General features: G+C 43.2%; 1 protein-coding gene across 4 annotated transcripts in view; it reads right to left on the bottom strand.

The window, feature by feature from the left end:
- Positions 1-269: 269 nt before the first annotated feature.
- The window catches only part of rasa2 (RAS p21 protein activator 2), a 238,845-nt gene continuing 224,958 nt past the window's right edge, over positions 270-14,156 (bottom strand). For all 4 annotated transcript variants that reach the window (XM_070883864.1, XM_070883865.1, XM_070883866.1 and 1 more), the window contains 3 exons: positions 12,112-12,215; positions 3,398-3,587; positions 270-2,944 (listed from right to left, as the gene is read on the bottom strand). In XM_070883864.1, the coding sequence (XP_070739965.1) occupies positions 2,920-2,944; positions 3,398-3,587; positions 12,112-12,215 (319 nt within the window). In that variant the 3' untranslated portion in view covers positions 270-2,919. The remainder of the gene's footprint in view (positions 2,945-3,397; positions 3,588-12,111; positions 12,216-14,156) is intronic.

Genomic DNA, 14,156 nt, shown 5'->3' with positions numbered 1-14,156 from the left:
TGGGGTCAAGGGTTGGTTTTTTGAGGAGAGGGGTGATGACCGCAGATTTGAAAGAGAGAGGAACAGTACCTGAGAGAGAACCGTTAACAATGTTGGCTAACATGGGAGCCAGAAAAGGAAGTGGTGTCTTTGCATGACAGCTTAGATAGATGCAGAATGCTCTCAAGTACATGCACACAAATAGATTTTATGACAAAATGAATAAACACCTTTACTCAAAATATCTGCGATTATCTACAAATACACAAGTATGGAGTAAATTTCAAATTCATGTTTTAATATTTTGATAAGAAAATAAAATTTAAATAAAAACATTTCTAAAACACTAACATGCAGATAAACAAGTGCCGGGTCTTTAAAAAAAGTACATTTCCTCGAGACAAGTATACAACATAATACAGCAGTGTGGCTTTTCAACATATACACATTAAAATATCCATTGTTTTCAAGAAAACATATAAACTATAGACATCAAAATATAAAGCAGACGGTCTGAAAAATGCCTATTCACGTACCAAATTGCTCAACAGTTTATACAATGCTCAATCAGCTGGTAGAAATTAATCATATGCTTTCATTCTATGAGTTTCTAATCAGTGCTGACAATCAGGAAAACAAGATAACTTCTCTTTTACTGAATGCTGTATTCTTAGGGGACTGTTTATTTTACATTATATATAGTTTCTTTAAAAAAAAGACATTCTGCAATTACCCAACACAAATTATACGAATGAGGCAGCCAAGAACAAATGTACTGTTGAGTCACTTGAGAAGACAATGCTTTTCCAAAATGGGATTTAACCAACTGTTCACACAATAAGGCCTCTTGACAAATCCACCACCCACATCCTGCAAACAATAATTTCTTTGTTTTTGTAATTAATCCCCAAAAATTAAAAGTATTTGACAGGCAGAATTAAAGTTAATTGCTCTGGAACTCACCCAAAGACAGTGAGTGAAAGTACCACATGGTGTAATATTTAACTATACAGTCTAGAAAGGCTTGAGGAGTGTACTTTAATGTTGTTGAGTTGACTGACCTTAGCTGGTTGGAACACTGCAATTAGCTTTAGTGCCTATAGTGTAGGGAAGACGTGGCGGGGGAAACCATTCTGACTTGGAAATATAGCGGCATTCCTTCATCGTCTCTGGGTCAAAATCCTGGAACTCCCTCCCTAACAGCACTGTCGGAGTACCTTCACCACACAGATAGCAGCGGTTCAAGACGGTGACTCACCACCACCTCTTCAAGGACAATTAGGAATGGGCAATAAATGCTGGCCTTGCCAGTGATGCTCACATTCCATAGAAGAACTTAATGATTCTTGCCGTACACATGAGAAGATGGCATTGGACTTGGTTATGATGGTCTGTACAGTTGAATATTCTGCCAGCATTCACTGTCCAAGAATCTCTCACAAGGAGGATTTGAGGTTTGGATTTTACTTAAAAGTTTCTACCCTCCCCCACTCCTGGAAAAAAAACAGGTGAAATCAACTGTCAGCCAATATGTTCTTTGAGTTAAAGAAACAAATAGAAATCTGCATTTTATTGGGAAATCATGGCAATGAAGTTAATCAATAAGCAAGAATCTATTTTGCTTTTGCAAAGGGGAAGGGGAGGCAGCGTACGAGAGTTATCATACTTGTTCGCGATAAGGGAAGTGTGGAATGTTTTATTTTGATTGCTTGGTTCTACTGAATGATGTAAATGCTTTTGGGCTTCACTGTATTTAACCCAAATGTTGGAATTCATCTCTTCAGGGAACAGGAGGATAAATCATCATGCAAGCCCTTATCAGAATGGTTATACAGCAAGAATGGTCACTTGGACGAGTATTGGTACTGGAGGGTTGCAGAACTGTACTCCAGTGTGTATAATTCCTTCAGGTTGGAACGAAGCGCAAATTGCTTAGGGTTAGTAGAGGCTATTTTAAGATCTTTTGGCATGTGGTTATTGTAGAATTTATCATAATGCTTTGATTACTAATATAAAAAGATCCCAATATAAACCAGTTTCCTATCATTAGTACCTTTATTATTTATTTCTATGATGTACCTGGAAATATTAAGTTATTTTGTAATTAAAATCCAGTATGTCTGATGAGATACTGACTGTTTCTCTCCACAAATTATCCAGCATACTAACATTTAAAAATTATTATGGTCTTGACACTATGGTCAAAGATATTCAAGTATTTATTAAAGCTATCTTGAGATGATAGGAACCATATGGCATGATGTTCGGCTCTGTAAAGCAGCATAAACAGGGAATGCCAAAGCCCAAACTGCTCACAGCCCATATAGGGAATATTTAAAGAATCCAGTCTGAACTTAGCACACGTAAGGAATACTGAGAGTGCATGATGGAGAGGACATTACAATTACTGCGGAAAATACTGTGGATGATTTTGGCAATCAGCAGAAATTAGACTTTCCTAGGGCATTAAAACAAATATTTAACAGCTTCCCCTCTCAATTCATTTGTCATTAAAGATAGAAAAATATTTAAACTATATAAAAATACCTAAAGCATGTTAAGAAAATTCGGGCAGATCCTCAGACACATTACACGGTAGAAAATGAAATGGAATACACAGAACGGATGCACAATGAATAACCACGTTATGGCCAAACGGATCATTCAACTGATCGGAGAAAATTGATACTAGGTATCAGTTTTTTAAAAAATTATAAATTAAGATCACCTGGAAAAGTTCAGATGATTAAAGTGCATTGAAATCAGTTCTCTTTTGTGGACTTCACATAAATGTTTGTCATTGGTAAAACATTCTGTACACCTACTAAAGGCTGGGTTTGCCCGTCTCACGTCCTTATAAACACCAGCAGTGTAAGGAAGAAAATTAAGTGATTCCAGAGGCTTTTCCTGCAGGGCTTCTGCAGCTATCAGGTGCTGCTCTTATTTCGCTCCTATAGGATTTTCTCTAACAAAATATAAATAAAATTGAACATTCAGAATAGTCTTAAGATGACAAATTGTCTGAAATGCATGACTACTTCATGATTGAGAAATCCACGAATCATGCCAAAGGAGCACAACAATGTGACTTTAATAAGGATGATTTTTATAAAAAAATTTCAAGCTTGGTTTTGGCACTGCCACAGATTAAATTCTTAGAATGATCTTCTCAGAAACAGCATGGTGTTGTACAACCTGCAGCTGTACAAAAGCTGTACATCATGTAACTCATTTTCATGTTTAGCATTGAAGTTAATGGAAAGTAAAACCAGATTGGGTGCAAGACAAGCGGCCAATTCAATCCCATTAGCTTCCTGCCAGGCAGGTTAGGTTAAAAATCGCCCCCCCCCCGCCCTGCGCCCCAACTCACTCCCAGGGCATTTGAACTGAAACAATTAAAAATGAAACCAATACTTACTCGCTGCCATATTTAGCCCGTGTTGATCTTTTAATTCTGTACTGTTCATGAAATTCAGCCAACTTATCCACAACTATGTTTATTTGTTTAAGCGTTTTAAAGGTGACTCTTGAATCTTGAATAGTAAAGTGGGCATATTCATCTTGCTCCAGTTGAGGACCTTGATACACATCTATACTCCCACAAGCATCTACAGAGAGTTGAAAACACAACTGAAGTGCGAAAGACATCAGCAATCTTCACATTCTCACTTAGTATGTTAGTTCACCAGTTTCTTCAAAGGTCAGCGTCAACATAGTAACATGTCTTTCCAAGATACCGTCCTTTGTTTACAGACAAAGGAGTTAATAATTATGTCATAGATCACATCTATCATAATGGCCCAGATTTTACGGGGCCTACGACTGCTCGTATGCACTGCGCATGCGCGAAAACCCGCAATTTGCGATCTGTCACGTTTCAGCTGGACAGATCATCTGCATGCACAGGAAATGGTCATTCACTGGTGGGGAGTTGGGCTATATGCCCAGCGAATGCCCACAAAACTCATACCTGGTAAAAGCAGACAAGGGCCTTCTTTTACCAGCATAAGGCTTTAACTAAATATTAATATATATATTTTTTTTTAATCATTTAAACATTGAAAACTCAAATTAATTTAGGTTATTTTTAGCCCCTTTAAAAATGTTAAATGTATTTTGAAAAATAAAATTTTTTGTTTAAAATGTTTAATTAAATTGTATTTTTATTAATTTTAAACATGTGATGATTTATTTTTATTTAGGTTGTGTGAAAGTGTATTTTTTAATGTCATTTCTATTATGCTTATGGCGTGTACGTATGTAAATGGAATCCCCATAAGCATAATGAGGATCCCCTTTTTGATTAGTTAGACTGGCCCACGTGATCCCAGGGACACTTGCAAACTGCATGCGACCCTGGTGATAGAGAATTCAAGCAGGCTGCAAAGTTGGGAGAACACACAGATAGCAGTTAGATTGTGTACTGTGAAATGGCATGATGCATTAGGCCATCAATCAACTTGACATCTCAGGACTTTGGGCTGAGAGCCAACCATGGATTAACAACACATACTGTTGAATCGATTGAGCCAATAAGGTCAAAGGGGTCGAGCTCACTATTGTAAGTCGATCTGTTATAAATTCAGCCATTTTAAGCCATGTGCTGCAGTTTAACAAAGACCTGGCATTCAGCCAGAAGCTTCTTTGCTGCTGCTGGAATAAAGTTACTTTAAACCTACAGCCGGATTTAAGAGATCTAACAATTTTGGCGTCACGAACAGGATCGCTGAGGGAAGAAACTGAATTTTGGACATCGGACCGACATACTGAGGAAAGGACTCCTCTTTATAAAAGTCCTCGGTCAATTGTCTAAATTCACCCCCCCCCCACGCGATTCCGAAAGCCTCCGGTTGGTAGTCGGCTCGAGGTCCCATATAGACGTCTAAATTCGGCGGTGTGTTAGTTAATTAGTTACCGACCCACTGATCCGGCTGGAAAGCCTGCGACTCAAGACCCCAGTAAAGAAATCAGTATTATGGCAGCAGAAGATAAGAGCAAAGAATTGCCTGCAACTATTAAAGGTGGGCGAGCCCCACCTGAGGTTTCGATAGATGAAATCCTCCCAACAGTTGAGAGAATACACAGAGCAACAATTCAACTTATCTAAAACCTGTATCAAGATTGAACAAAAGTACGGAACCTCCAAAGGACAATGGTCCTTGGACGAGATCAAAAGGGTCTGGGGAAAAACGACCCGTATGAAAAATAAAGAACGAACCAGATGGTACCTAGCGGTTATGGGTCAGATCCGACAGCGGAATGAAATCATGACGCGGTCCCAACATGATAGGGACCTGACCAGTACAAAGGATCAATTGCAAGTGGTTTGTGAACAACGAAGACAGAAAAAACTTGAACTTGAAAAGTTGGAAGCGGAAGTTAAAGATCTTAAAGGTGAAATTAAAGAATGGAAAAAAATCTTTAGGTCAAGAGACAGTAAAAGGAAAAGGAAAATGTATCAGTCAATTCCCAGGGTACCCGAAGTCACGACCAAGGAATAGATACGGATTCTGAGTCCTCCGACGATACAGGGTCGGAGGAAGAAGAATTAGGGGTGCGCTTTGCCCCTTTTAAAAAAAGACGAGTTGTAGTCAAATCAGAAGAGACTGCAGATGAGGGCGGAACCAAAAAACGAAGAAAAGGGTGTATGAAAAATACTTAGTCCATGATCCGGCAGACCCAGAGAAAATTGATAAATGGTCCAAGGAGTTGCCCAATCCCAAGAAAGGGGGAGTGAAAACGTGGGACCAATTGGACCGCTTAAGAAATATATATCAACTTCATCCCTGGGACGGAGTGCAAATTTTGACCAGAATGGTGCCAAAAACGCAAGGAAGAAAATTGCACGACAAGGTAGAAGAAGCTTTGGGGCAGGATGAGCAAGAATTACACGCAGGGTGGGATGCGATTAAACACATAGCTGGACTGAAGGCTTGCAGCCAAAGACAAACTGGGGAAAAATTGCGGCCTGCCAACAGAAAGGAACAGAGGAGGTCCTGGAGTATGACGAGCGGTTTAGATGCACGTGGTTAGAACATTCGGGTATGAATAACACGGATGAGGAAATGGATGAACAAGTGTTTGGACCCCTGAAAGCAGCTTTCGTGGCAGGTCTAAAGCCAGAGCTGTCCAAAATGTTTACGGTAGTGTTAGCGGACTGGGAAGGTAGAGGAACTACCTTTGCAGAGTTGGTGGATCGATATAACCAATTAGACAGGGATATGGGAGCTAAAGTCCGAGCCCTGCAGGCTGTGGGATGGAAATCCCAGGATTCCGATAAATAGTCATTAGGAAAATTACCCGGAAAATGTCATTATTGTGAGAAAGAAGGTCACTGGGCCAAGACGTGCAGGGCGAAACAGCAAGATCACGGCCGGGGAAGAGGATGTGGCCAGGGAAACAATTCAGCCAACAAACCAGGCTTGTCACAAGATAACAACCTCATAGAAGCATTTAAGCGACTGACAATACAACAACAGGAGGAGTTACTTGGGATAGCAAAAAAAGATTAGAGCCTGCCCTGGCCCCCCCTCCTCGCACTGATACAACAAAGGGGAGATGGGCTATATATAACTGAGGGTGGGCGATAAGGATGTGTCTTTTAGTCACAGAGGCGGAATTAACATGCTTACCCCTACAATATGGAGACTCTTTGCCATTGGATGGTAGGGCACGTACAGCCTATGGAGTTGGGGGCCATAAAATGGAAATTAAAAGGACAACACCGGTACTTATAGGGCTGGGTCCACATGCACTAATCACGCCGGTCTGGATAGGCCCAGTAGATCAACCCCTTTTGGGAATGGATGTCCTAATCCAAGTAGATTCATCGTTGCCATTGAGAGGATGGTCGGGTGACATGGTCAATTAGAACTTTGAAGAAAGAAGAATTGAAGGAACACCCGATATGGGCTAAAGATAAGAACGATTGTGGCCTACTCCAGATGGAGCCTGCGGCATTTACAGGGACCAAGCCTCCATGCACTAAACAGTATCCCATCAGTCCAACTGCCATTGCGGGAATCTTACCGGTTATTCAGCAATTGGAGAAACAAGGGGTGCTTATTAAAACGCATAGCTCCTCCAATAGCCCCGTGTGGCCGGTACAGAAATCTAATGAGACTTGGCGTTTGACTGTCGATTATAGGAAAGCTAACCAGTGTATTGATCAAAAAGCTCCTTTGGTCGCAGATCCCTCCACCATTTTTAATGCCCTCAAACCGGAACATAAATATTTCTCGGTTATAGATATGGCCAACGGATTTTGGTCGGTGCCTCTGGCACCGGAGGTTCGACAGTGGTTTGCTTTCACAGTCCAAGGACAACAGTATACTTGGACCCGGTTACCGCAGGGTTTCCACAACAGCCCTACGGTATTCCACATGGCTTTACAAAGCCATTTGTGAGAATTACCTCCCCTGTCATTACAGTCATCCAATATGTAGACGATATCCTGCTAGCTTCAAACACGGAAGACCAGCATGAACAAGATCTACGAGCTCTGCTGGACCACCTTCGGCTGAAAGGACATAAAGCCAGCATCGACAAAGCACAAATATCCCAAGAAGAGGTTGTATACCTGGGACAAAAGATTTCACAAGGAAAGAGAGAACTTACCCAGGATAGAACTGCAGCCATTCGGGCTGCTAAAAAAACCACCACTATCTAGGAACTAAGGTCTTTTTTGGGATTGTGTAACTTTAACAGAAATTGGATTGACTCCTTCACACAGCTTGCTCAGCCACTGAATGATATCTTAAAGGGAAACGTGCCTCTAAAGAAGCCATCACCCTCATTAAGGAACAGCAAGAGGCCTTCCTGAGTTTGAAAAAGGCCTTGTATTCGGCACCGGCTCTGGGAATCCCCGACAGTGGTAAGCTATTTACCCTGTTTGTCCATGAGAAAGAAGGATATATGACAGCTATACTGACACAAGAACATGGGGATCGGCAAAGACCTATTGGCTATTATTCGGCAAAACTGGATGCGGTAGCCCTCGGATGGGGAAGTTGCCTCAGGGCCATGGAAGCTACATGTCGAGCGGTAATGATCACTGCGGGTCTAGTCCTCGACCAAAAGCTGATTGTCAAGTGTCCCCACACTGTACACGCTTTGCTGTCTATGAATAGAATGTCTCAGGCGACAGCAGCTAGATGGACCCGTTGGACAGCAGTTTTGGAAGCTCCTAATCTCCATATCGTCCGGGCCAACCCGGTTAATCCCACAACTATGCTCCCGATGTCAGAATCGAGGGAGCAAGGGGGGAAGAATGTGAAAAGCATGACTGCGTGGAGATTTTAGAAGAAACAGAAGCAGCAGCCTTAGCAACAGAGGAGCCTCTGCACAACCCAGACCTCATCCTGTTTACAGATGGTTCCTCCTTTGTTGACAATGGTACAATAGCAGGATGGGCAGTTACAACCTTTTTTGAAGTAGTGGCAAAAGGATGTTTACCCTCAGGAACGTCAGCACAACAGGCCAAGTTACGGGCCCTGTCAGAAGAATGTCGAATAGCAGAAGGACAGGCAGCTAATGTCTACACAGATTCGCGTTATGCTTTTGGAGTTGCTCAAGACTTTGGTCTGTTATGGCGGAAAAGAGGGTTCCTCACTGCTGCTGGTACACCTATCTGAAATGGAAAAGAAGTCCGAGACTTACTAGAGGCTGTACAATTACCTCAGGAAGTGTCCATCCTGAAGTGTAAGGCCCGTATCAAGGAAAATACCACAAAAGCACAGGGAAATGCCCTAGCCGACCAGGCAGCTAAACATGCCGCCTAGCGCGTTCCCCCAGAAGAACCAACACAGATGTGCAGATTGAAAGCACTCAGGACTCTGACACGAGACCTTCAAACAATGCAAGGCGAGTGCTCCCGAGAGGAAAAATGGACATGGATTGAGGCAAGAATTAAGCAATGTGAAGACAGTGTCTGGAGACAAAGAGTTACCGACAAGCCAGTCGCGCCACAAGTGCTTATGCCTTTTTTAGCCCAACAGATCCACTCGTGGGGACACTTGGCCTCACAACAGATGACGGCACGGTTCCAGAAAAGCTGGTGGGGTCGGGGATTTAAAAAACATGCCCAGCTGGTAGCAGACCGCTGTGTGGTCTGCCAGAAAAATAATTCTGGACCCATCACAGTAAAGCCCCAACTGAGGCCCCCTGCCCCTGTCGGACCATTCCAGCATCTGCAGGTTGATTATATATCTCTTCCTTCATGCCAAGGATACACGAACATTCTTGTCATGGTCGACAGATTCTCTAGATGGGTAAAAGCTGTCCCAACTAAAAGAGCCACAGCCAATCACACTGCAAAGGTCTTGTGTAAGGATTACATTCCCCGATGGGGAGTCCCGAGTAGCATCGACTCAGATCAGTGAACACACTTCACAGGTGCTGTCTGCCAAGAAGTCTGTAGGTTACTGAACATTACGTGGGATTTACACTGTTCTTATCATCCACAATCATCAGGACAAGTAGAGCGAATGAATCGAACTCTAAAACAATGGCTTGCCAAATATCACCAAGAAGGAACACCATGGCCCCAGGCACTACCAATAGTGCTATGTCGCATTAGGGCAACCCCGAACAGAACTACAGGTCTAAGCCCATTTGAAATCATAACAAGAAGACCCATGTCGCTGCCAGGAACTATTGATTTACGGAAAGCTGATGTTCACTTAATGAGTGACACTTTGTTATCATACTGTCAGAACCTAACCAATGCTATTAGTTCTGTTTCCCGACAGGTATCGGCAGCTTGGGGTAATCCACCCGAAGGAGGACACGACATCATCCCGGGAGTCTGGGTCTATGTGAAAAAGTTGCATAAAGAACCTTTGGGTGCCAAGTGGGAGGGACCTTACCAAGTGTTATTGACCACCCAGACAGCTGTTAAAGTCCAAGGAAAGAAAGCCTGGATCCACGCCTCACATGTTAAATGAGCACCCGTAACTGAAGCTGAAATCTGATAAGGACAATTACTTTTTGCCAAAATGTATAAATTTACTGTACTACTGACTGTAGGTATTCTAGGCATTTGCCTACTTCTTACTAGCCGACCCTCTGCACCAAAGGGAAATAGTAGAGTGCCCAGGGAATCGCATGTAAATACCTTTTTATATATGACATACATTTATGCCAAACAAGGTAACATTTCCAGTTGTTGGGTGTGTGCGCATATTCCTATTCACTCAAAGGGAGGAATTCCCTTGAGGCCAATTCCCTTGAATATCTCGGAAATGGCTGAGTGGATAATTGATCAAAACAAAACAGGCAATGCGTTTCAGGACACGGAAGACTGGGCACCTAAATGGAAGTCAGCAGGTTACAATCTGACTACCTTTGAAGGGGGGTACCAACCGTGGTACAATAATTCCAAACGGCCCCCAATTTTTGTTATCACTAATACAACAGGGGTAGGAAGACCGGGGGAATCAGTCTGTCTGATTAGAAACATGAAGGGAGGCCAAAATATGGGGTATAATAACTGCTCCCGGAATTATAATATAATCAAGCCACGGAACCTTCCAAACTGGGCCGATGTGGGAATTCTTAACGTAACGGGGATTCTGAATAAAACAGATGGAAAAGCCTGGACAGACCCCGGAGTGTTGCTGACAAAGGATCAGCTAACATTCATTGCCTATAATGGCACCTATTGGGTGTGTGGCCACAAGGCCTACCCTTGGCTGCCCCAGAATTGGATGGGATCCTGCTATTTAGCCTACATTGTGCCATATATGTGTCATATAAAGTCACTGTCGGAACATCCACACTGTCCTAAGAGAGCTATCACAGAAACAGAGAGGTCCTTTGCCATTTTGATCCCCGGGTGTGGGACCACCAAACTGGCAAGGGAATCCATTAACATGGCATCCATTGTGGAACAGGTAGCCAATGATACTTGAGGCCCTAGTTAAAATCAATGCAGAAATGGTAGCAATCCGCACAGCAGCCCTACAGAATAGAATGGCCCTTGACTACATCCTGGCTGAAAAGGGAGGTACTTGCACCCTACTCGGAACTGAGTGCTGCACATATATCCCAGATAGCTCTGAAGAAATTAGCGGAGCATATCCAAAAGGAGGTAGAAAAACTTAAGCAACCCCCATCATTCACTTTGTGGAACGGGGCCACTGGATGGCTGGTTCAATAGGAACTTCATTGGTGGAAGGTTTGATTCTATTTGTTATAATTACTTTACTTTTATATTGTTTGTTTATGTTGATTCAATGTTGTTGCAACCAGGCGGCATGTAGTTGCTGTCCCACAGGTGAGACGCTTAGCAGGTCCCAGCAGACCGTCTGTATGTGGCACAGGGGTATGTTATGTTTAAGGGAAGGTTGTTTACTGGTTGAATTAAGATACTGATTTGGATTAAATTGGAATGAGGTTAATTAACCTACTAAAACCAGACTTCCATTGTGGCCACGATGGAATTCAGGTTGGTGTAAATTTGTGTGGAAGCTACTAGCCCGGACATGTGGCGAAACACAACAACAAATTTTAGAAGGAAACTCTATTAAGAATGTTTAACCAGTGATATCGGATGTTTTATGATTCAGTTTGTGAAAGAATCAAAGGGGGGATTGATAAGAGAATTCAAGCAGGCTGCAAAGTTGGGAGAACACACAGATAGCAGTTAGATTGTGTATTGTGAAATGGCACGATGCATTAGGCTATCAATCAACTTGACATCTCAGGACTTTGGGCTGAGAGCCAACCATGGGTTAACAACACATACTGTTGAATCGATTGAGCCAATAAGGTCAAAGGGGGCGAGCTCACTATTGTCAGTCGATCCGTTATAAATTCAGCCATTTTAAGCCATGTGCTTGTTTGCTGCTGCTGGAATAAAGTTACTTTAAACCTACAACCGGATTTCACATCTCATTGAGAATTAAGAGATCTAACACTTGGGATACGCAGGTATACACCTGCAGGCCCGGAACTGCAAGAGTCCGAAGATACGGAGGCACCAGTTAGGTGCATACTTTTCTAGCGGATTGGAGGCATTTGCCCATGGGAAGCCCCCAACTACAATTTCAGGTCCTACATGTTTTTAATTTCACTTTTACATTTAAAATCAAGAGATGAAAATAAAAAACTCACAATCACTGGGAAACTTACCTTCCATTTTCTGCAGCCTAGGCAGGTTGGCTTGGAACAGTGAAAATATCCTTTCAACTTCCCGGTCACAGTCAATGTCCAGTTGGATATTTGCTGGAGAACCTCTGAAGGCAAAGACAAAAACTGTAGTAATAGTAATGCAGGAAGTAGACTAATAAGTAAAAGCACTCCTTTTGATATTTCCCTAAATGATTTGGACTATCTATACTATATCTTATCCCCACCGCAAATAAAAAAACAGCATTTGTTCTACAGAATGGGCTGATGATATTACAATTAGACACCACAGAAAGATCAAAAGTGTTGAAATTGAACAAATCTGTGTTGTATTGCTATTGTCCCACGAGACGGCATTCCTATGTTAATATTAATAGATCACATCACATCACACTTAAAGTATAACAGAGCTACCCAGAACTCATTACTATGGCTGTTTTTCTATTTCAACTTGAATAAATTTGGACCAAAATTACTTGGAGAAGAACCTTTGCCAAGTGTAATTCAGTACTCAGTTTTGGGTTTTCTAACAATCTGGTATCATAGCTACTATGGCATTATTCTTGCCCAATAATCAAGTTTATAAATATACATTTTTATATAAAAATAATTAAAAAATTCAGGACAATGCTAGGCCAAGGGAAACAAAAATTGGAATAAATCAACATCAGTACTTCCTAACATGATTACAAGCATTGAGAGTTATGCATTACGTTGGGGTCACCATGATTTCTGAGGCAGACACCAAACTGGACACTACACAGGAAGTGATTCCAGTCTGGCAAAGCACAACTTATTAAACTGTGAAATATTTTCAATTTGGTACTAAGTTCACTTTCTGTAGATTAGAGTGTAGTTATCGTTACAGATTAGTTTCATTATAGCATTTGATCTTTATTTATTGCTTTTTTTTCATAATCAGCCTGCATGCTTAAAAGGGAACATGTCCATGATAATATTTTTCACTTAATGGGCCCAAGTTTCCACATGATTTGCGCCTGATTTTTTAGGAGCAACTGGTGGAGAACGGACTATCTTAGAAATCGCAATTCTCCACATTTTTTTTCTGCAGTTCTAGTCAGGTAGAACAGTTCTACTTTGGAACAGAATTTTTTCTTCAAAAGGGGGCGTGTCCGTCCACTGACGCCTGATTTGAAAGTTTCCACAGTGAAAACGTACTCCAAACTAAAGTAGAATGGAGCAAGTGAAGATTTTTGTAGAATTGAAAAAACCTGTTCTACACATTAAAAAATCAGGCGCAGGTTACAAATTAGGCGTCCAGAACGAGGGGGGGGGGGGGGGGGAGGGAAGTCATTAAATTCTATAATAAATCCTTATTTATACTTATACAAATAAATCCAACCTGAATAAACATTTATAAGCAAAGATTAAATAAACCATCTTCCTACCTATGTGAAAGTGCTTTAGGCAGGCCTTTCGGGGGGGGGGGGGGAGGGAGAGAGAGAGGGGGGGGGGGAAGAGAGAGAGGGAGGGGGGGGAAAAAGAGAGAGAGAGAGAGAGAGAGAGGGAGGGGGGGAGAGAGAGAGAGAGAGAGAGAGAGAGGGAGGGGGGGAGAGAGAGAGGGGGGAAGAGAGGTGGGGGGGAGGGAGGGAGAGGGGGTGGGGGAGGTCAGGTCGGATCCAGTCTGGGAGCGGGAGTCGGGTCGGGTCGGGAGCGCGGGTCGGGTTGGGTCCAGTCGGGGGGGGGGGGGGGGGGGGGGGCGGGGAGCGGGAACAGGAGCGCGGGTCGGGTCCAGTCGGGGGGGCAGGGAGCGGGAACAGAGCGCGGGTCGGGTCCAGTCGGGGGGGCAGGGAGCGGGAACAGAGCGCGGGTCGGGTCCAGTCGGGGGGGCAGGGAGCGGGAACAGGAGCGCGGGTCAGGTCCAGTCGGGGGGGGGGGCGGGAAGCGGGAACAGGAGCGCGGGTCGGGTCCAGTCGGGGGGGCGGGGAGCGGGAATAGGAGCGCGGGTCGGGTCCAGTCGGGGGGGCGGGGAGCGGGAATAGGAGCGCGGGTCGGTTCCAGTCGGGGAGCGGGAACAGGAGCGCGGG

This window comes from Pristiophorus japonicus, chromosome 6 (assembly GCF_044704955.1).
Source record: "Pristiophorus japonicus isolate sPriJap1 chromosome 6, sPriJap1.hap1, whole genome shotgun sequence".
NCBI lineage: Eukaryota > Metazoa > Chordata > Chondrichthyes > Pristiophoridae > Pristiophorus > Pristiophorus japonicus.
Note: the sequence above shows the minus strand (reverse complement) of the source record. Positions and strands in the feature narration are given on the sequence as shown.